This window comes from Equus caballus, chromosome 17 (genome assembly GCF_041296265.1).
Source record: "Equus caballus isolate H_3958 breed thoroughbred chromosome 17, TB-T2T, whole genome shotgun sequence".
NCBI classification, from domain to species: Eukaryota; Metazoa; Chordata; class Mammalia; order Perissodactyla; family Equidae; genus Equus; species Equus caballus.
This window is the reverse complement of record NC_091700.1, coordinates 23,464,201-23,488,293: the sequence shown is the minus strand read 5'-3', so window position 1 is coordinate 23,488,293 and position 24,093 is coordinate 23,464,201. Positions and strand designations below refer to the sequence as shown.

Genomic DNA, 24,093 nt, shown 5'->3' with positions numbered 1-24,093 from the left:
ACATTGAATTTACAGATTGCTTTGGATAGTATGGATGTTTTAACAATATTAATTCTTCCAGTTCATGAGCACAGAATAGCTTTCCATTTATTTGTGTCTTCAATTTCTTTCATCAGTATCTTATAGTTTTCACTATACAAGTCTTTCACCTCCTTGGTTAAATTTGTTCCTAGGGATTTTATTCTTTTGGATGCAATTGTAAATGGGATTTTTTCTTAATTTCTCTTTCTGATAGTTCATTGTTAGTGTATAGAAACACAACAGATTTTTTTACATTGATTTTGTATTCTGAAACTTTACTGAATTTGTTTATTAGTTCTAACAGTTTTTTGTGGAGTCTTTAGGGTTTTCTATATATAACATCACGTCATTTGCAGATAGCAACAGTTTTACTTCTTTTTTGATTTGGATGCTTTTTATTTCTTTTTCTTGCCTAATTCCTCTGTCTAGGACTTCTAATACTATGGTGAATAAAAGTGGTGAGAGTGGGCATCCTTGTCACGTTCCTGTTCTTAGAGGAAAAGCTTTCAGCTTTTCACTATTGAGTATGATGTTAGCTGCGGGCTTGTCCTATGTGGCCTTTATTATGTTGAGGTACCTTCCGTGTATATTCACTTTGTTGAGAGTTTTTTATCATAAGTGGATGTTGAATTTTGTTTAATGCTTTTTCTGTATCCATTGAGATCATCACATGATTTTTATCTCTCATTTTATTAATGTGTTGTATCACGTTGCTTGATTTGGCAATGTTGAACCATCATTACATCCCTGGAATAAATCCCATTTTGTCATGGTGTATGATCCTTTTAATATATTGTTGAATTTGGTTTGCTAATATTTTTCTGGGGATTTTTGCATCTATGTATGTCAGGGATATTGGCCTGTAATTTTCTTTTCTTGTACCGTACTTCTCTGGTTTTGTATCAAGGTAACCCTGGCCTCATAAAATGAGTTTGGGAGTGTTTCCTCCTCTTCTATTTTTTGGAAGAGTTTGAGAAAGAAATTGGTATTAATTTTTCTTTGAATGTTTGGTAGAATTCACCAGTGAGGCTATCTTGCCCTGGACTTTTATTTGTTGGGAGGTTTTTCATTACCAATTCAATCTCCTTACTAGTAATTTGTCTGTTAAGATTTACTATTTCTTCATGATTCAGTCTTGGTAGGTTGTATGTTTCTAGGAATTTATCCATTTCTTCTAGGTTGTCCAATTTGTTGGCATATAATTGTTCACAGTAGTCTTCTATGATCCTTTGTATTTCTGTGGTTCTGTTGTTCTGTCTCCTCTTCCATTTCTTATTTTTATTATTTGAGTCCTCTCTCTTTTTTTCTGAATGAATCCAGTTAAATGTTAGTCTATTTGTTTATCTTTGCAAATAACCAGCTCTTACTTTTTCAAGAGGAGTTGATCTTTTGTATTTTCTTTTTAGTTTCTATTTTATTTATTTCCACTCTGATCTTTTTTGTTTCCTTCCTTCTATTAACTTTGGGCTTCATTTGTTCTTTTTTTCCCTAGTTTCTTGAGGTGTAAAGTTATGCTGTGTTTTGAGATCTTTCTTTTTTCTTAATGTAGGTATTTATCACCATGAACTTGTCTTTTAGAACTGTTCTTGCTGCATCCCATAACTTTTGGTATGTTGTATTTCTAATTTTTCTCAAGGCATTTTTCTATTTCTCTTTTGATTTCTTCTTTGACCTGTTGGTTGTTCAGTACCATGTCTTTTAAAATCCACCAAATCTTCAATATTCTTTTATTTGGGCAAGGACTAAGAGAATTATGTTAATACTCCCCACTGTTGTGTGTCTGTCAATTCTTTCTTGTATTTCCTGCAGTTTTTAATATTAGGTAGTCCAGTATTATATTAATCAATGCATAATGGTTTATGGCACTTTTATGTTCTTTTGTGGGTTGTTGTATTAATATTTACAAAGTGATCCTCCTTTTGTACTTAATATGATTAGTTTGAATTAAACACTGTCTTATACTAATATTGCAAACTTTTCTTGCTTGCTTCTCACCTCTCTAATTTGCCTCCTGTACATTTGGGTAGCCATGAATTTAGAGCCATTCTTGGACATTTTGTAAGAATATTTCTTTCAATTGTGTTTTGTGTTTTGACTCATTCTGATACATTTTGCCACTTGTATATATTATATATAAGATGTATTTGGCCATGGACTGTCATTTTGCATCTCGTTACTCTCTCTCTTTGTTGTGTGTGTGTGTGTGTGTGTGTTTTTTTTACAGCTTTCATGCTGTTCTTTTTGTTTTCCATAGTACAATGAGCAGAATGATGTAAAAGTGACCATGAAGCTCACTCTGAGTTGTCTAGCCAGGGCCTGTGGCATATTTAACACTTCCCTTGTCTCTCCAAACCTAGAGGGGCTGCACCCCAAGCCAGGCGTCTGCCTCTTCCTCTGCTGACAAGGTTGCTCTCACCCTTTTCCTACTGGAATGGAGAGCAGTGACAGTGAGGTGGGATCCCTTTAAACCCACAGATCGTCCAGCAGCCGTGCCAGGCCCTGGCTTGCCTCTTAAAGGGATGATGGCAGCATCAGGGATCTGGGCCTTCTCTTGATGACCCCATAATTTCCCCTTTCTTAACCTATACCATGTGATGTTGTGGAATTCATCCTGAACACCTCCTTATCATTTCTTCCACTCCCCATTACTCTTGGATAATTTGGAATACATGCAGTTTTGATTTTAGTGTTTCTGATTTTTAAACCAAAAATTTATTAAGTGAAGTAGCTTAATTAGAAAAAAAGAAATACACCTGAGAGGATTTTCTTTGTCCATGACACATCCTAGTCATTGGGGTGTCGATACATTTAAGATATCTTTTAATGATGAAATATCCTTGAGGGAGAGAGGTGGGAAGAATTGGTGACTCTTATTATCTTTGAACTATGAGACAAACATTGCTTAGGAGTTTTGTTAAAAACATTACAGGCCATTAGAGAATGTGGAATAGGTCTTGCTTACCATCTTCAAACATATATCTATATTTAACTTCTTTATCATTTTTGTTTGTTGTTGTTTGTCTTGCTCCATCAGAATGTAAGCCCCATAAAGGCAGGGATCTTTGTGTTTTTCCTGATATATCTCAAGCACCTAGAATAGTTGCCTGGCACATAGTAGCTACTCAATAAATATTTGCTTAGTGAATTGGGACTGGCCTGGTGGTGTAGTGCTTAAGTTTGCAGGCCCAGCTTTGGTGGCCCGGGGTTTGTGGGTTTGGATCCTGCGTGTGGACCTACACAATGTTATCAAGCCATGCTGTGGCAGCATCCCACATACAAAATAGGGGAAGATTGGCACAGATGTTAGTTCAGGGACAATCTTCCTCAAGCAAAAAGAGGAAGATTGGAAACAAATGTTGGCTCAAGGCCAATCTTCCTCACGCCCCAAAAAAAGTTGCTTAGTGAATAAATGAATGAATGATCTCAATCGTTAAGGAAATGAAAGATGACAGGCACGCCTCTCCATCTTCCCCATTTAATGTGTTTAAATAAGATGCCTCTCTCTGGCTTTTGATACTTGACTCTCTATGTCTACTATATTCATAGTTCTTGATTCCTAAAAAGGGGAAAATTCTTCTTTTATCCTGAAATTGTTTTCAGATAACAATCATTGCTTTCAAAAATGACAAAATAGCTTTAAAAAAGGGTCAGTGTTTTATAACAGTGCTTTATCCACCTTCTGAGTTATAATTAACATTTTGTGTTTTCCATTAGTGTTTTTGGAGTCCAGAATGTTAACTGACAGTGATATTTTTCTTTTCACCTACAGCACAGCCAAGTACAGCTTGTGGTCATTTCTCCCTCGATATTTGTATCTGCAGTTTAGCAAAGCTGCCAATGCTTTCTTCCTGTTCATTACTATTTTGCAGATAACATTTCTGAACATATTATTAGATGAAGATTTTTTAAAGGTAAAAAATATATATATAAAAAGCTCATTTAGCTGAAATAAGAGTTTGATGTAGAGAATAAATTTAAACACTGTAAGAAAAGAACTCTCTTCTTACAATAGTTAAATTATGTAGTGAGACACTGAAACTCCGTTTTTGGGCTGAAAAGCATGTTGATACACAATAAAGTAGGTCCACAGTTCATCCTGATTTAGGTCGTTAATGAGATATTACTGGAGTGACTTTGTCGTTTATGTCACCTCCATGATAGGATAATTTTATTATATTTTGAAAGAAATAATTTGAAGAAAATTCAAATGCTGGTTTCTGTGACTTCTGTGACTGGCTTATTTCACTCAGCATAATGTCCTCAAGGTTCATCCGTGTTGTTGGTATGTATATGTATATATATATCACATTTTCTTTATCCATTTAACCATCGATGGACATTTGGGTTGTTTTCATGTCTTGGCCATTGTGAATAATGCTGCCCTGAACATGGGAGTGGAGATATCTCTTTAATATCCTGATTTCAATTCTTTAATTTAAAATTTTTCAGGAACCTCCATACTGTTTTCAGTTGTAGCTGCACCATTTTACATTACACCAATAGTGTACAAGGGTTCCAATTTGTCCACGTCCTTGCCAATATTTGTTTTATATATTTCTTTGTAATAGCCGTCTAAGAGGTGTGAAGCGATAACTCATTGTGGTTTTGATTTGCATTTCTCTAAGGATTAGTGACATTGAGCACTTTTTCATATACCTGTTGGCCATTTGTATGTCTTCTTTGGAGAAATGTTTATTCAAATCCTTTGCACATTTTTTAACTGGGTTATTCGTTTGTTTGTTATTGAGTTGTAGGAGTTCCTTTTATCCCCCTATCAGTAGAGAGTTTGCAAATATTTTTACCTTTTTCATAGATTGCCTTTTCATTTTACTAATGGTTTCCTTTGTTGTGCAGAAGCTTTTTAGTTTGATGTAGTCCCACTTGTCTATTTTTGCTTTTGTTGCCTGTGCTTTTACTGTCATATCCAAGAATTCATTGCCAAACTAATGTCCAGAAGCTTTCTCCCTGTGTTTTCTTCTAGGAATAACCTCTTTTCAAAACAATTAAATTCAAAGCTCTCCATAATCTGGCTTATTCCTGTTTATTCAACCTTATTTCCAGCATGAACCCCACAATCCAACCAGGCAAATCTTCTCACAGTTCCCCCGTTTTCTTCCTGTCTCTAGACCTTGGCCCATTCCACTACGTAAACCTGGAAGGCACTCATCTGGCTGGATCCTGCCCATTCTCTCAAAGGCACAGCTTACAACTATCCTCCTCCAAACTTCACCAAGTGCCATCATTTACACGGATTTATCCCTTCTCTACTTCCGTAGCAATGGTCTATGCTATATGTCTGGCCTCAGTAAACATTTATAGAGGCTACATAGTATGTATCAAAATCTGTGCACGGAATTAAGAATTCAAGGATGAATTATTAGATAGTTCCTGCCTTTGGAGAGCTGTGAGTCTTGACATACAAGTACTTTCTGGAATATTTATAACATGCTAGAGGAACAGGGTCTACTTCTGGCTTGAGGGTGAATGGTTCAGGAAAAGCTTCCGAAAAGCAGGTGACATTTGAGCCAAAGATCAGAGTAGGAGGAGCTTCAGAGCAGCGTGGGGCGGAGGAAGAGAGGCAGGCCTTCCAGGCCCAGGAGACAGTGCGCAAAGGCACTCAAGCTGGTTGCCTTTCGTGAGGAGACCAGGCACCAAGTGCACAGGGGAAAGAGGTAGGATTTTCTCTGCGAACTCTGTCATATATTGCAAATTATGAAAATTTAAACTATTAAATTTTTCTCTAGTGTATGAAATCTTTAGCAAACAGTAAAAATTTTGTTTTGGGAGTGTAGGGTAGAGCAGAGAAGAAGCTAAAGTGGTCATCTGAGGCCAGGTTGTAAGGAGCTTAGTGTGTTAGACACGGAAGCTCGGAGTTCGTTCCAGAAACAGAGAGAAGATAGTGAAGTCATGAGCTGCATGGTGAAGTGACCGGCTCTGGCCAGTCTTAACTGAGGAAAAGTAGGGGGTCCGCAAGCAAGAAGCCAGCCTGGAGGTGTCTGCAGAGAGATGGAGAAGAGGGCCAGATCCAAGGCTAGTCCAAAGGCAGAGTGATTGATAGCTTTAGCAATTGTACAATTTCCCCCTTGTCTTCCTCTGTTACTCAGATTCCTTTTAAAGTAATTACAAGAATTATCAAAAGCTTCAAAATAGACACTATCTGCTACACTGGACAAAGAAATAATAAGCAAGCAAGAAATAAGACAGCATAGATAGTCCACACAGGCCCAAGTCTGGAAATATAGGCCTAAGAACTTGTCTAAATGCTTTAGAAAACTAAAGGGTCCCATCCAGGACCTCACTCACCCCTGCATCCTTCAGGAAACTCCAGCGGCTGTTTCAGTTGCTTTGTGTCTCGTGTCTTAGACAGTGGGGAACAGCCCTAGGGCACTGTCCACAGTCCACAGAATTTGTACCCTAGCAAACATTATGCTCCTGAACCTCCAAAAAATTTCACTTTTGCCTCAAAAAGAAGTAAGATTCAGTTAAAATAGCTCACCTTCTGGAATTAACTAATTTGAAAAGATGCTATTTTAAACATTTAGGTTTTAAACAATTTTCTTCAAAATATGATAGAAATATCCTATTAGAAAGGTGGCACACTGACTTAAGCGTTATTAAGCAGCCGCTCTGGCAGCTTTCCCATGATGTAATTTTTAGTGTCACATTCAAGGGATGGCTTTGATATCCTGAGGCTCCTTCCCCTTTTTATTTAACATGTCTGCTGTTTTCATGTCCTGGGCCCTGCCACTAATAGTGTGACTTTCCCTGTAAGCAAACTATAATGAGGATTTATCATAAAATTAATAGTTTACCTCTGATTGTTTTGCAACAAATTCCAGATGTGCCTCCAACGGGAAAATACACAACTCTCTTGCCTTTGATGATTATTCTTATAATTTCAGGCATCAAAGAGATTGTAGAAGATTATGTAAATTTACTGTTAGTGAAATGCTCTCAAAACTACTGCCTTGAATAGAAGAGGTATATTTGTTGCCTTTGTAATAAGCACCTACCATTCGTAAAGTTGTAGATTTTTGTCCGTGAAACATGCCTTCAAGAACTGTCGTGTTATCCCGTTTTGAAGATGAGGAAGTCGAGGATCAAAGAGAAGTATCTTGCTCAAGGTCACAGCCAGGAAGCGGTGAAAATAGGATCTGAACTTAAGTCTGGTTGGAAGTCTATATGCTTTCTAATGCGCCTCCGTGTCACCTCTGTGTCATTGTGTGGAATATTTGAAGATCATGCTTCACAATCTGTTGCCCAGGGTACAAGACAGCCTTTATATGAAGAATATCTCAGTGAATGTTGTCGTGAATATTTGCCCTTGGGATGTAAGTTAAAAGCATGCTGGGGTAGATACTGACTTTGTCATCATCAATAATTAGTTGATGCCCAGTGTAAAATTCTTTTGAAAGCTTATTATAAGACTGTTTTGATTTCTAAGTATCGTCAATATTTCTTTCCTGAAACAGATAGCTCAGGTGAGTCAGTAGTGATTTTGCTCCTCTCGTTGGGACCAAGAGAAAAAAGCCACCAAGAGCTAGCCCTCCATTTCTGATGGCAGAGTCTCGGGGGCGAGGGACAAGTGAATGACAGGAGGAGAGGAGGTGAGGCTGCAGTGGTGGGCTTCTACTGAGCAGAGGGGATTGCATGATTGCGTTCTAATTGACCCCAGTACCATCCACTGAAGAACAAGTTAAGCAGTCAGAGCCAGGGACCTGGAATTCGTGTCCGACTGAGTCCTTTCTGTGCATCTACAACCAAATGGAGCACTTTAAACATCGGGTGCTTATACAAGGACAAGGGAAAGACATGATGGTGAAGACCGTCTGCCGTCAGGTCCATGGGTCATAATTTTCTCCATCCGTATTATTTCTGGGGAAAAACCTAGTTTTAATCTCACAGTTTCAAGTTGTCTTATTCTAGCCACCTTTAGACCTTGCTGTAAGTTAGTTACTTATGTAAGTTATAAACGCTTTGCTGTTCATTGCGTTGTGAAGTTTATGTAAGTTGTGAATGTCTTATTGTCAATCTTTTTTCTCCCCTGCTGTTGTGCTTGTCGTCTGCATTTATAGACACATTGTAGCTTTCAATGTTCTCTCCTCACTTTGATCCAAAAGTATTTAATTAATTTGTGGCTTAATTAATGAAGATAGAAGTGATCTGTGTAATCATATTAAAAAAAGAAAAATATAGTCTCCTTGTTCTCTTCCTCCTCAGTAAGATATTATTATCTTTTCAATATAGGTCCAGAAATTGGTTTAGGAATGAATTTTGACCCCCTGCTTTCCTAGCTGCCGAGGAAGGGCCTGACATTTTAAGAGTTGTGTCCTCGGTACTTAGCACAGTGTAAACGTTCAAATGGTCTGTTAAAGAAATAACAATACAGGAAGAAAGCGTCAAGAGCTTATACTGCTTTCCCCATGTATTGTTCCTAGTATTTACATCTCTCTCTTGCTCTTATTTACAAGTTAGAATTCATTCATACATTCAGTCAACAAACGTTTATTGGGTGCTTGCTACAGGCAGCCACTATACTAAGCACTGGGAATTCACCTGAAAGTGAGGCAGGCATTTTCCCTGTTCTACATGAAGCGCACCGGCCAGCCGAGGAAAATGGGCCATTGGGCAAGCAAGGTCAGTGTGAGAGTGTGTGAACAACACGTCACTGCAAATGTAGTCATACTAATAAATCTGTGTGGATTTCTCAACCTTGGCACTCTTGACATTCGGGGCCAGAAAATTCTTTGTTGGAGGGGGCTGTGCATTTTGGCCTCCACCCACTTGATACCAAGAGCATCATCCCCTAAAACTCCCAAAGTTGTGACAACCAAAAATGTCTCCAGAAGTCATCAAATGTCCCCTAGTGGGTGAGGAAGGCACAATAACCTCTGGTAAAGAACAGCTGTTTCAGAGAAATGAATTGATCAGGAAATAGAATTGTTCTCATGGAGCTGAAATTTATTAGGGTCGCTCCAGGATTTTCATGTCGTACTTTTTCTTGAGACTACTTGACACATTTTGCGTCTATTTGTGCTTTTAAAATTCATGCTTCTATGTTCTCTCTCCTGGTTTAAAAGGTACACGTGGGTGACATTGTGCAGGCCTCAAATGAGCAGTTCCCTCCTGCAGACATGGTCCTGATTTCTTCCAGGTTAGTAATGTTAGTGAACATGTAAGGAACTTTCATTCTGAATTAGACACTTTAGGAAAACCAAAGGCAGAAGCCACCTTTCCTTGTCTTACTCCTTTCACCATCCCTTTCTCTGTATTGTAGACCAGTGGGCGCAAATTTTTCTGTAAAGGGACAGATAGTACTTGCAGCTTTGTGGACCATGCCGTCTCTGTTGTAGCTATTCAACTCTGCCTTTGTAACGTTGGAAGCAGCCATAGGCAATATGTAAACAAACGGATAAGGCTATGTTCCCATGAAACTTTATAAATATAGGCAGGGCCCAGATTCGGCCTGCGGTTTGCCAACCCCTGTTCTATACAGGCATACCTCGGGGATATGGTGGGTTCAGTTCCACGCCACCACAATAAAGCGAATATTGCAATAAAGTGAGTCACAGGAATGTTTTGTTTTCCCAGTACATACAAGCTTATGTTTATGCTATACTGTAGTCTACAAAGTGTACAATAGCATTGTGTCTAGAAAAAAGATATGTATACCTTAATTAAAAAATACTTTATCACTAAAAACCGCTAACCATCCTCTGAGCCTTCTGTAAGTCATAATCTTTTTCCTGGTGGAGGGTCTTGTGAAAAACACAATACTTATGAAGCGTAATAAAGCATCGTGCAATAAAACAAGGTATGCCTGTACTTTTTAAAAAAAATTTTGTATTTGAGTTCATCTAGTTTGCATCATTGTGAAATTTCACTTGTACATTATTTCTTGTCTGTCGCCAAATAGGTGCTCCCCTTCACCCCCTGTGCCCACCCCCCACCCCCTTCCCCTGGTAACTACTGAAGCGTTTTCTTTGTCCCAGTACTTGTTCATATTCCACATATGAGTGAAATCATCTGGTGTTTGTCTTTCTCAGTCTGGCTTGTTTCGCTTAGCATAATTCCCTCCAGGTCCTTCCATGTTGTTGCAAATGGGATTAATGTGTCTGTTTTTCTGGCTGAGTAGTATTCCATTGAATATATATATACCACATCTTCTTTATCCAATCATTGGTCGATGGGCACTGGGATTGTTTCCATGTCTTGGCTATTGTGAATAGTGCTGCAATGAACATAGGGGTGCATATGTTACTTTGGACTGTTGATTTCAAGTTGTTTGGGAAGATACCCAGTAGTGGGATAGCTGGGTCGTATGGTAGTTCTATTTTTAGTTTTTTGAGGAATCTCCATACTGTTTTGCATAGTGGCTGCACCAGTTTGCATTCCCACCAGCAGTGTCTGAGGGTTCCCTTCTCTCCACACCCTCTCCAACATTTGTTATTTGTAGTCTTAGTGATTACAGCCATTTTAACAGGTATAAGGTGGTATCCTGTGTAGTTTTCATTTGCATTTCCCTGATGATTAGTGATGTTGAACATTTTTTCATGTGTTTATTGGCCATGTGGATATCTTCCTTGGAAAAATGTCTGTTTGTATCCTCTGCCCATTTTTTGATTGTGCTGTTTGTTTTTCTGTTGTTCATTTGTGTGAGTTCCTTATATATTATGGAGAGTAACCCCTGTCAGATATATGATTTGCAAAAACTTTCTCCCACCTGGTGGGTTGTCTTTTGCTTTTGATCCTGGTTTCTTTTGCCTTGCAGAAACTCTTTAGTCTGATAAAGTCCCACTTGTTTATTTTTTCTTTTGTTTCCCTTGTCTGAGAAGACATGGTATTCTAAAAGATCCTTTTAAGTTCAATGTCAAAGAGTGTACTACCTATATTATCTTCCAGAAGTTTTATGGTTTCAGGACTTTTCTTCAAGTCTTTGATCCACTTTGAGTGTATTTTTGTGTACGGCATGAGATAATGGTCTACTTTCATTCTTTTGCATGTGGCTGTCCGGATTTCCAAACACCATTTATTGAAGAGACTATCTTTTCTCCGTTGTATATTCTTGACACCTTTGTTGAAGATTAGCTGTCTGTATATGTGCAGTTTTATTTCTGGGCTTTCAGTCCTGTTCCATTGATCTGTGTGCCTATTTTTGTAGCAGTACCATGCTGTTTTGATCACTATGTATGCTTGTGCTTGCATTATCTTTTCTTTAATATTCCTGGAAATATTTTCTTTTATCCTAATTCTTAGATTAATTCCATCCCTCTCTATAATTTCTACAGACATTCAACTGATCTAAAAAATTTTACACTTATTTTCTCATTTGATTCTCATAGCAATTGTGACGTATTCCCATTATATAAGCAAACTGACTCACACAGAGATCAAGTGATTTTTTTTCATGATTGTTAAGTGGGCTTGTATTAGGCCCAAGTTTTAAAACATAGCCTCTCTTCTTTTTACAGAACTATACTGCTTAATTCACCAGCTGTTTGGAGGAGACTTACACAGAGACTCCCTACAGGAAATATTTCCTTCCCATTAGGTCGTATTTGACCACCTCCCATGGGCTTCTATGTTGGACCCTCTGGGGAGCACAGCTGTCCACTCCCTCATGTTCTCTGTAAGGAACATGTGGTAGTCTGGGGTGTCTGTGGGTGAGAGTGGCTGTAGACACTAACACAACTACATTCGATATGTTTGGCCATCTGGTTCCCCAGATCAGGTCATGTCATCTCAAAGGGATAAAAAAAAAATGTTCCTAGCTTTCTAGACACATGCTACCTTGGAGCATGGAGAGATTTCTTGGGAAGAAAGACAGACTTGTTCTGGAGCCATTCTCCAATCTTCCGGAAAAGCAATAATACCAACATTAGCTCCTCTTTTTACCAGATGCACTTTGTTCTTTTGCCATCAATGCTTTAACCCAAATGACAAAGGAACTTATTGTTGCTGATGTGTTTCTCTCTTGGGCTTGGCTAGGAGTATGGGGTGGACACAGGACCCAGGGATGTACCATGAAAGGTTTTGTTTTTATAACCTCTACATCATTTATACATGTAACATTTTTTTATCTCTTCATTTCTCCCAATGAAGTACGACTTGTATGGAAAACAGTCTTTTATTTGGCATGAGAAGGAATGAGGGGAGACAAAAATCATCATTCTTGGATTTTTTCTCTAGCAGTTTCACAGATTATATTTTCTAAGTGATTCTCCCTGTGCCCACTAAAACAACTAAGATACACACACACATGCACACACTCACACACACTTATTGGAATGCTTATTTGATCTGGCATAAAAGTAAGAAAACCAGATTGAACTCCAGAATGAACTGAGGTGCTAGGAACCCCAGAAGGTAATCCTGTGCCAACAATGGCTTTCTCCTGGAGGGTTTCTGCCAAACCATGAAGACCTTGAGCTTCCATTTTGTTGAGTGTAGGTAGTACAAGTGACAAAGGATAAAACCCAGGGGACACTCCCATGAGGAGAATTTGATAGGTAATCCTTGCATAAAGCTGAGAAATACACCCTTAGTTAAGGGAGAGTGAAAAAAACCCGCCATTCTGTAGGGGGCACTAGGGGAATGTGTCTGACTTGACCCTAGTGCAGGGTGCAGGGGAAACTTCCCTGTGAGAATTCAAGCTGACCTCATGCAGACAATCTCTGAATTCACCTTGCCTGTGTGATGCAAAATTTTAAGCAGAAAATTTAATGGGATCATAGAGAATAAAGAGGAAACAACTAACTAATTAGAAGGAGATAAGGCAGAGAAGAACAGGAAGCAGTAGTCCAAAAGATGATGACTGACAATTTTTCAGAATTGTTGAAAGTACATCCTTTGGATTCTTTGAGTTTCCTGGTTCTGAGTCAAGAACTAAGATAACAGGAAATAGCAACATAGAAGTTGTGAGGGTGATAATAAGAACTGGGCTGAAGGTATTTGTATTGTTTAGAATGAGGGTGAAAATATTGATTGGCTATAAACCTTAAATTCAGGATATTTGTCTAAAAAAGTTACTTTAGTATTTAAAAGATTAGACATAGTGTATATATATCATTTCCAGCCATATCAAGGTGAAAAATTATTTGAGAAGAAGAAAGAAACCTCAAAAGTACCCAAAAGAATGGAAAAAAAGAGAAATAAAAAGAGACAAAATAAGAGAGAAATAGAAATGCACATAATCTGATAGTAGAATAAATAAAAAATATCAGTATTCACAATTAATGCAAATGGACTTAAGTTAAAAAGAGAAGAGTGTAAAGTTGTCTGGCTATATGTCGTTTACAAGAAATTCACCTGAAACACGGAGTCACAAACATTGAGATCAAAGGATGAAAAAATATACACAGAAAATACTAAAGAAAGGAAATCCAGAAGAGATGGTGCCACTATCAGATAAAATAGACTTTGAGACAAAAAAACATTTCTTGAGATAAAGAGTCATTGAATAAAGAGAAAAGAGACATTGCATAATGATAAAAGTTTTAATTCATGAAGAAATAACATAGCGTAAACATAAAGAAAAAACTTACACAACTACAAGGAGAAATTTACAAATCCAACATTATACTGGGATGTTTTAACATTTGCTCTCAGAAATTGATAGATCAAAAGGAGCAAAAAATTGGTGTGGATATAGAATACTTGAACAGCACAACTGACAACCTTGAAATAATGGCATGTATAGAACTTTGGTGCAATACACCAAAAAGTGATGTACACATAATTTTCAAGCACAAATAGAAATATTTATGAAAATTGTTAAGACATAGGACAGAATCAACAAATTTCAAGGGACTGGTATTCTACAGGCCACATTCTCTGACTGCAAGCTATTAAGTTTGAAATCAACAGTAAAAAAGATAGCTAAGAACCCTATATGTTGGGGAAAAAAACATACTTCTAAACAATTCATGGATCAAGGAGGCAATCATAATGGAAATTGGAAAATACGTAGATTTTCATAGTTGTGAATGAGGCGTTGATCTTGCTTCTGAAAGGTGTCCACAGAAGTTTTATTATTTAAAAAATCAGGACATCAACATCATGGTGGAGTGAGCTTTCCCAGTAATCTCTCACCTCAATGATACAACGAAAAAGACATTCATACTCCAACACAGAACATCAAAATGCAACACAAAAGATGTCTGAGAGACCCACACAGTCATACAACAGAGGGTGGAGAGGCTGGAGCCCCCTTGGAGGAGGTGGAATGGGGTAAGAGAAAATTTCACTCCCTCCCCTAAAGACTGCAATCTGGGACCATGGGAGGCCTCCGAGATGGAAGGAACTGGGGAGGTTCCCCCCCCCCCCCAGGGCCCTCACAGCCTAGGGTAAAGCCCCTACTGAGGTGAAAGTTAACACGGGGGTGATCTCCTCAAGCCAACACCCCAGGAGAGCAGATAGTGAGAAAACCCCAAGAGCATGCAGAAGAAAGCACCCATACCCCCACCCACCCAGCACTGGGTCCAGTGCCTGGGATCTCATCAGAACACAGAGGGCTCAGAATACGCAGCTCTTGACCCCCATCCAGTGTTGATAGGCGGTAACTGAGACCCAATAATACCACAATGTGCAGAAACAGAGCTACACCCTCTAGCAGTATCAAAAATTATGTTAAATCTTCCCACCATAGAGAAAATGACAAGTACCCAGAAGTCAGTCCTAAGGACACAGACATGTAATCTAAATGACAGAGGATTCAAAATAGCTATCATCAAAAAACTCAACAAGTTAAAAGAGAATGTAGAGAAACAATTTAACAGGTTCAGGAACTACTTCACAAAAGAGATCGAAACTATAAAGAAGAATCAATCAGAAATATTAGAGATGAAAGACACAATGGAAGAAATAAAACAAAATATGGATTTGCCGAATGCTGGAGTGGACATCATAGAGGAGCAAATCAGCATAATTGAAGATAGACATGTTGAAATGCTCCAGATAGAGGAGGAGAGAGAATTAAGACTAAAAGAAACGAAGAAAGTCTCTGAGAAATATTCAACTCAATTAGGAAATGCAACATAAGAATTGTAGGTATTCCAGAGGGGGAAGAGAAAGAGAATGGAGCAGAAATCTTGTTCAAAGAATTAATAGCAGAGAACTTTCCAAACCTGGGGAAGATGTCCAGGAAGTTCCTCCAGGAAGCACGTCTCACCTCCAATGACAAACACAGGCTCAGAGTGAAGGGACGGAAGATGATATTCCAAGCTAATGGCAAACAGAAGAAAGCAGGTGTTACAATACTTATATCAGACAAAGTAGACTTCAAGATAAGACAGGTAAAGAGAGACAAAGAGGGGCAGTATATAATGATCAAAGAGACTCTCCACCAAGAAGATGTAACACTTATAAATATCTATGCACCCAACCCAGGAGCACCAAAGTACATAAAGCAACTATTAACAAACCTAAAAGAAGACATTAACAATAACACAATAATAGTAAGGGACCTCAACACTCCACTCACATCATTGGACAGATCATCCAGACAGAAAATCCACAAGGAAACAGTGGAATTAAAGGAAAAGCTAGACCACTTGGACTTAATAGACATATATAGAACACTCCATCCAAAAACAGCAGACTACACATTCTTCTCAAGTGCACATGGAACATTCTCAAGGATAAACCATATGTTGGGAAACAAGGCAAGCCTCAATTAATTTAAGAAGATTGAAATAATAACAAGCATCTTTTCCAATCACAATGGTATGAAGCTAGAAATTAATTACAAGAAAAAAACTGAGAAAGGGACAAAGATGTGGAGACTAAACAACATGCTATTGAACAATCAATGGATCATGGAAGAAATTAAAGGAGAAATAAAAAAATATCTGGAGACAAATGAAAATGAAAACATACCATACCAGCTCATATGGGATGCAGCAAAAGCCATTTTAAGAGGGAAATTCATTGCAATAAGGCTCATCTTGACAAACAAGAAAAATCCCAAATAAGCAATCTCAAACCATACGTAACTGAATTAGAAAAAGAACGAAGCCCAAAGTCAGCAGAAGGAGAGTAATAATAAAAATCCTAACAGAAATAAATGCTCTTAAAAAAAAGGCAGTAGAAAGGATCAGTGAAACAAAGAGCTGGTTCTTTGAGAAGATAAACAAAATGGACAAACCCATAGCCAGACCTACAAAGAAAAAAAAGAGAGAAAGCTCAGATATGTAAAATTAGAAATGAAAGAGGAGAAATAACAACGGATACCACAGAAATACAAGAGATTATAAGAGAATATTATGAAAAGCTGTATGCCAACAAAATGTACAATCTAGAGGAAATGGATAAATTCTTAGACTCTTACAACCTCCCAAAGCTGAATGAAGAAGAAATAGATAATCTGAATAGACCAATCGCAAGTAAAGAGGTTGAAATAGTAATCAAAAGCATCCCAAAGAATGAAAGCCCAGGACCAGATGGCTTCCCTGGAGAATTCTACCAAACTTTTAGAGAGGACTTAATACCTATTCTTCTCAAGCTATTCCAAAAAATTAGGGATGATGGAATGCTTCCTAACGCATTCTATGAGGCCAACATCACTCTCATACCAAAGCCTGACAAAGACAACACAAAAAAGGAAAACTACAGGCCAATATCACTGATGAACATAGATACAAAAATCCTCAACAAAATATTGGCAACCTGAATACAGCAATACATCAAAAAGATCATACATCAGGAGCAAATGGGATCCATACCAGGGACACAGGGATGGTTCAACATCTGCAAATCTATCAATGTGACACACCACATTAAAAAAATAAAGAATAAAAACCACACGATTATCTCAATAGATGCAGAGAAAGCATTTGACAAGATCCAACAGCCATTTATGATAAAAGGTCTTAACAAAATGGGGATAGAAGGAAATTATCTCAACATAATAAAGGCCATATATGACAAAGCCACAGCCAACATCATACTCAATGGGGAAAAACTGAACACCATGCCTCTGAGAACAGGAATGAGACAAGGATGCCCACTATCATCGCTTTTATTCAACATAGTAAAGGAGGTTTTGGCTAGAGCAATTAGGCAAGAGAAACGAATAAAAGGAATCCAAATAGGGAGCGAAGAAGTGAAAATCTCGCTCTTTACAGACAACATGATCTTCTATATAGAAAACCCTAAAAAAACCATCAGGAAAACTATTAGAAATAGTTAACAACTACAGTAAAGTTGCAGGGTACAAAATCAACTTACAAAAATCAGTTGCATTTCTATACTCTAATAACGAAATTACAGAAAGAGAACTCAAGAATACTATTCCATTTATAATCGCAACGAAAAGAATAAAGTATCTAGGAATAAATTTAACCAAAGAGGTGAAGGACTTATACAATGAAAACTATAAGACATTATTGAAAGAAATAGATAACGACATAAAGAGATGGAAAGAGATTCCATGCACATGGATTGGAAGAATAAACATCATTAAAATGTCCATGCTACCCAAAGCAACCTACAGATTCAATGCAATCCCAATCAGAATCCCAATGACACTTTTCACGAAAATAGAGCAAAGAATCCTAAAATTCATATGGGGCAACCAAAGACCTTGACTTGCTAAGGCAATCCTGAGAAGAAAGAACAAAGCTGGAGGCATCAGAATCCCTGACTTCAAAATGTCCTACAAAGCCATAGTGATCAAAATGGCATGGTACTGGTACAAAAACAGGCACACAGGTCAATGGAACTGAACTGAAAGCCCAGCAATAAAACCGTGCATCTACAGACAGCTGATCTTCAACAAAGGTGTCAAGAATATACAACGGAGAAAAGATAGTCTCTTCAATAAATGGTGTTTGGAAATCCAGACAGCCACATGCAAAAGAATGAAAGTAGACCATTATCTCATGCCGTACACAAAAATACACTCAAAGTAGATCAAAGACTTGAAGAAAAGTCCTGAAACCATAAAACTCCTGGAAGATAATATAGGTAGTACACTCTTTGACATCAAACTTAAAAGGATCTTTTCAAATACCATGTCTTCTCAGACAAGGGAAACAAAAGAAAAAACAAACAAGTGGCACTTCATCAGACTAAAGAGTTTCTGCAAGGCAAAAGAAACCAGGATCAAAAGCAAAAGACAACCCACCAACTGGGAGAAAGTTTTTGCAAATCATATATCTGACAGGGGTTACTCTCCATAATATATAAGGAACTCACACAAATGAACAACAGAAAAACAGCACAATCAAAAAATGGGCAGAGGATACGAACAGGCATTTTTCCAAGGAAGATATCCACTTGGCCAATAAGCACATGAAAAAATGTTCAACATCACTAATCATCAGGGAAATGCAAATCAAAACTACATAGGATACCACCTTACACCTGCTAAAATGGCTGTAATCACTAAAACTAAAAATAACAAATGTTGGAGAGGGTGTGGAGAGAAGGGAACCCTCAGACACTGCTGGTGGGAATGCAAACTGGTGCAGCCACTATGCAAAACAGTATGGAGATTCCTCAAAAAACTAAAAGTAGAACTACCATATGACCCAGCTATCCCACTACTGGGTATCTTCCCAAACAACTTGAAATCAACAGTCCAAAGTAACATATGCACCCCTATGTTCGTTGCAGCACTATTCACAATAGCCAAGAAAGGGAAACAATCCCAGTGCCCATCGACCAATGATTGGATAAAGAAGATGTGGTATATATATACAATGGAATACTACTCAGCCAGAAAAACAGACACATTAATCCCATTTGCAACAACATGGAAGGACCTGGAGGGAATTATGCTAAGCGAAACAAGCCAGACTGAGAAAGACAAACACGAGATGATTTCACTCATATGTGGAAAATAAACAAGCACATGGACAAAGAAAACAGTTCAGTGGTTACCGGGGGAGGGGAGTAGGGGGTGGGCACGGGGGTGAAGGGGAGTACTTATGTGGTGACTGACAAGAAATAACGTGCAAGTGAAATTTCACAATGATATAAACTATTATGAACTCAATTTTAAAAAATTTAAAAATCAAAGAATGCACTTTTTCACTTTAGTAGATTAAAAGATGAACAATATGATTATATCAGAAGCATTTCAAAATATGCACCACCCATTTATGATAAAATCTGTTAGAAAACTACCAATAAAAAAGGAATTATCTTAATTTGATCAAAGGAAAAAATGGTTTATAAGGAGGAGAAAAAGGAACAAAATTCTTTTAGATGATATTGTGTACATAATCCCCCCAAATATTTATTGATAAATTATAAGCATTAACAAAAGAGATTAGCAAGTTTGTGAATGCATTATGCAAATTCAGTTGCATTTTTATATACCAACAATTACATATCACTTAAAAATGTAATAAAAAGACATTTTACCGTAGAAACAAAAATTATAAAGTGCTTAAGAATAGATCTGACAAAATAGATGCCAGTCCTTCGTGGAGAAAATAATGAAACTATTAAAAGACATCTGAAGACTTAAATACATGGAGAGATATAAGATATAAGATATAAGATGTGCGCGCATAGAAAGATTCACTGTTATAAAGATGTCAGTTCCCTCCAAGTTGATCTAGAGGTTTATTGCAATTCCAGCCAAAATCTCAAACATTTTTTGATGGAAATGACAAGCTTATTGTAAAATGTGTAGTTTGTCCCTGTGGGATTTTAACTTATAGAGGTGATTGACTGATGACACTCAATGCCATTGAAAGAAGAATTTATTGCATTTCCTGAAGGAAGGTGGCATGCCATGCAGGGCCACAGGGGAAGCATTGGGCTTGGTCAGGAGGCAGAAACAGGAGAGAGGGAAAAGCCTAGGCAGAGTCTTACTGGGATTTCTGCAGGAAAGGCAAGGTAGGGCAGAGTAAATGGTTTAGAATTGGCTAGTTTGAATAGTTCTGATGGACTTTGGGCGATGGGAGTGGTCTCTAGTTGCCTCATACCAGTTTTCATTTCTAAGTGTATCTAGAACATTTTCTTTTCTATTTTATTAAGGTGTAAGGTCAGCTTATTGATTTGAGATCTTTGTTTTTTTAGACGTAGGCATTTATAGCTATTGATTTAGCTCTAAGCACTGCATTAGCTGCATCCCATAAACTTTGGTGTGTTGCATCTTCATTTTCATTCACCTCAAAGTGTTTTCTAACTTCCCTTTTGGTTTCTTTTTGACCCATTGGTTATTTAGTAGTATGCATTTAATTTCCACATTTTTGCAAATTTCCAAAATCTGTTTTCCTTATTGATTTCCAAACTCATTCCATTGTGATCAGAGAACATACTTTGTATGACTTCAATACTTTAAGTTTATCGAGGCTTGTTGAATGGTCTAGCATATGGTCAATCCTGGAGAATGTTCCATGTGCACTTGAGAGAAAAGTATATTTTGCTCTTGTTGGGTGGAGTGTTCTATAGAAGTCTGTTAAGTCTAGTTAGTGTAGAGTGTTGTTTAAGTCTTTGATTTCCTTGTCAATCTTCTGCTTACGTTCCTCGACCTATTCTATCTATTATAGAAAGTAGGGTATTGAAGTTTCCAACCATTATTGTTGAATTGTCTGTCCCTTCAGTTCTGTGAATTTTTGCTTCATGTATTCTGACCTCTGTTCTTTGGTGTGTATATGTTTATAACTGTTAGATCTTCTTGATGGATTGATCCTTTTATCATTATAAAATATCTTCCTTTCTCTCTAGTAACAACTTTGTGTTAGAGTCTATTTTGTCTGATATTAGTGTAGCCACAATAGCTCTCTTGCTTCCTATTTTGCATGGTTTATCTTCTTCCATCCATTTACTTGCAACCTATTTATGTCCTTAAATCTGAAATGAGTAGCTGGTAGAGAGCATATAGTTGTATCATGTTTGTTTTTTTCTGTAAGCTCTTTTTGCCAATCTTCATGTTCTAATTGGTGAACATAATCCATTTGTATTTAACACAATTACTGATAAGCTAGGATTTTTGTGTGCCATTTGCTATTTGTTTTCTTATATCCTATGTCTTTTTCTTCTTAAGTTCCCCTGTCACTGCTTTCTTCTGTCCTAAATAGATATATACTAGCATAACTTTAACTCTCTTTAGTTTCTTTTACTATATATGTACTTTTACTATATATGTTTCAGTTATTTTCTTAGTGATTGCCTTGGGGATTACCATTAGCATCTTAATTTATAACAATCTAGTTTGGATTAATACCAATTTAGTTTCCAAAATATACACAAATTTTGCTCCAAAATGTCTGTTCCTCTTCCTCCTCCTTTTTGCTGTTATTATCACAAATTACATCTTTTTACACTGTGTGACCATCAATATAGATTTATAATTATTCCTTATGTGGTTGACTTTTAAATCAGGTAGGAGAGAAAAAGCATTACAAACAAGCTATATATATATATATATATGTTTTATGTTTTTTATGTTTTATGTTTATGTTTTCCTATACAGTACCTTTACTGGCACTCTCATTTTCTTCCTATGGATTCACATACGGCCTTGCAACCTTCCATTTTAGCCTGAAGCACTCCCTTTAGTACAGTCATGCGTCACTTAATGATGGGGATGTGTTCTCAGAAATGTATCATTAGGCAATTTTGCAGTTTTGTGAACATCGTAGAGTGTACTGAAGGGGAACAAAATTTGCTACCCCAAAATGTGTCTCTTTAATATGAGGATTATTTTATGCTAATTATTATTATTATTATTATTCTGCTGAGGAAGATTCACCTTGACCTAACATCTGTGCCAATCTCCCTCTATTTTGTATGTGGGTCACCGCCACAGCGTGGCTGCCAATGAGTGGTGTAGATCCATGCCTGGAAACTGAACCAGTCTGCCAAAATGGAGCGCATTGAACTTAACCACTAGGCCATGGGGCTGGCCCGATAGGCTAATTATTTTTGAGAAACGAAAGACTCAGAAGCTTTTTTTCTTACCTTTCGCTTAACTATCTAAAGGAATTCAGATTTAAAAAAAAAGTCTGTCTCAGGATGTGAGCTATCACCTTAGCATAACATGAACCAGGTGGCAGACAGGGAGGAACCTAGACAAGCATGTTTGTTGGGCTCCCCTTTGTGTTCTTCTGTTTCTATTTGGCCAAAGACTTGTTTTTCAAATGTTTGCTTCTTTTCATCTACCTGTGAATTGCCTTTCTTCCCTTTGAAGTCCCTGACTCCTCACCGTCAACATCTTTTGTCTTCAGCTGAGGATGGTATTTAAGGTAAGGGCTTCAGCTATTTTGGTAAGTTACTCAGTTTTCCTGGGTTTCTCCCATGTATTCATGTTGTTTAACTTTTGTTTGTATTTCTCCTTTTAATCTGTCTCACGTCAATTTAATTCTTAGATCAGCCAAAAGAACCCAGCGGGGTAGAGGAAAATTTCTTCCTCCCCTCAGTACTAACACAAGCCTAGGTGGTATAGTCTCCTACAACTAGGCTATATGGTACTAATCTTATGGGGCCACCACCATATATGTGGTCTGTTATTGACTGAGATGTCATTATGCAGTGCGTTGACTGTATTTATTATAGGGTAAACTGCTATCAACAATCTCTCTGAGTTTTTTATTTATCTGGGAATGTCTTAATTACTCCTTCATTTTGGAAAGGTAGTTTTGCTGGATATTGACTTCTTGGTTAACATTTTTTTTTCCAGTCCTTTGAATATTTCATCCCAGTGCCTTCTGTCCTCCAAAGTTTCAGCTTGATATTATCTGTTAATCATAGTTAACATCTCTTGAATGTGATGAGTAGCTTCTCTCTTGCTGCTTTCTTTTTTTCTTTTTTTTTTTGGTGAGGAAGATTGGCCCTGAGCTAACATCTGTTGCCAATTTCCCTATTTTTGCTTGAGGAAGCTGGTCCCTGAACTAAGATCTGTGCCAATCTCCTTCTACGTTATATATGGGACCCTGCCACAGAACGGCTTGATGAGTGGTGTGTAGGTCCATACCCAGCATCCAAACCTATGGACCCTGAGCACATGAACTGAACCACTATATCACTGGACTGGCCCCACTCCCTTGCTGCTTTCAAGATTCTCCCTGTGGCTTTAACTTTCAATAATTTGATTATGATTTGTCTAGACGAGAATCTCTTTGAGTATATTGGAGTCTCATTTTGTTGAGCTTCTTGGATGAGTATATTAATGCTTTTCATCAAATATTGGAAGTTTTTGGCCACTAATGCTTTAAATATTCTTTCTGCTCCTTTTCCTCTCAACTCTCCTTCTGAGACTCTCATTATGTGTATGTTGGTATGCTTGATTGTGTCCCATAGGTCTCTGAGGTTCTGTTCATTTTTCTTCATTCTTTTTCATTTCTGTTGCTCAGACTGGATTATCTCACTTAACCTATAGTCAAATTCACTGAGTCTTTCTTCTGCTTGCTCAAGTCTGATATTGAGCCCTTCTAGTGATTTTTTTCATTTAAGTTATTGTACTTTTCAATGCAAGAATTTCTATTTGGTTTCTTTTGAATATTAATATTCTCATTTAATTTTGATTTTCAACTTAATATTGATATTGATTTTTTTATATTCTTTATTTAGTGGGACATGTTCTCTCACATTATTTCTTTCAGCATAATGTCCTTTAGCTGTTTGAACATATTTAGCATATCTGATTTAAATCTTTGTCTAGTAAGTCCAGTGTCTGGACTTCCTCAAGGTCAGTCTTCATTGATTGCTTTTTTACCTTGTGTATGGGCCATACTTACTTCTTTCCACCTCTCATGATTTTTTGTTGAAATCTGAAGATTTTAAGTAATAAAATGTGACATCTCTGGCAATCAGATTCCTCATCCTCCCCAGGAATTATTTTTGTTGCTGCTCATTAGAGTTTTTCTTTTAAGCTTTTTGGTTAGTCTATTGTTTACCCCAAGTGTTATACATCACCTCAGGCAGCTGCAACATTTAAGCACTTCCCTGTAAATGTTTTCAACAAATGCCCCCATGAGTCCCCTGGGAGAGGCTTTTAGCACTGAGTGAGCTCTGAGTCAGGCCAGATGAAAACAAGCTTTCCAGTGGGGTCCTCCAGAGAACCATCATACAGGTCAAATAATGACTGTTTGGAATGAGGCTCTGTTCTGCTCTCTC

General features: G+C 37.5%; 1 protein-coding gene across 1 annotated transcript in view; it reads left to right on the top strand.

Annotated features, from left to right (window-relative positions):
* Positions 1 to 7,105: 7,105 nt before the first annotated feature.
* LOC100059750 (phospholipid-transporting ATPase IB) overlaps positions 7,106 to 24,093 on the top strand; it is a 141,876-nt gene continuing 124,888 nt past the window's right edge. Inside the window, exons 1-3 of the mRNA XM_070240554.1 lie at positions 7,106 to 7,352; positions 8,316 to 8,356; positions 9,102 to 9,175. Of these exons, the coding sequence (XP_070096655.1) occupies positions 7,106 to 7,352; positions 8,316 to 8,356; positions 9,102 to 9,175 (362 nt within the window). The remainder of the gene's footprint in view (positions 7,353 to 8,315; positions 8,357 to 9,101; positions 9,176 to 24,093) is intronic.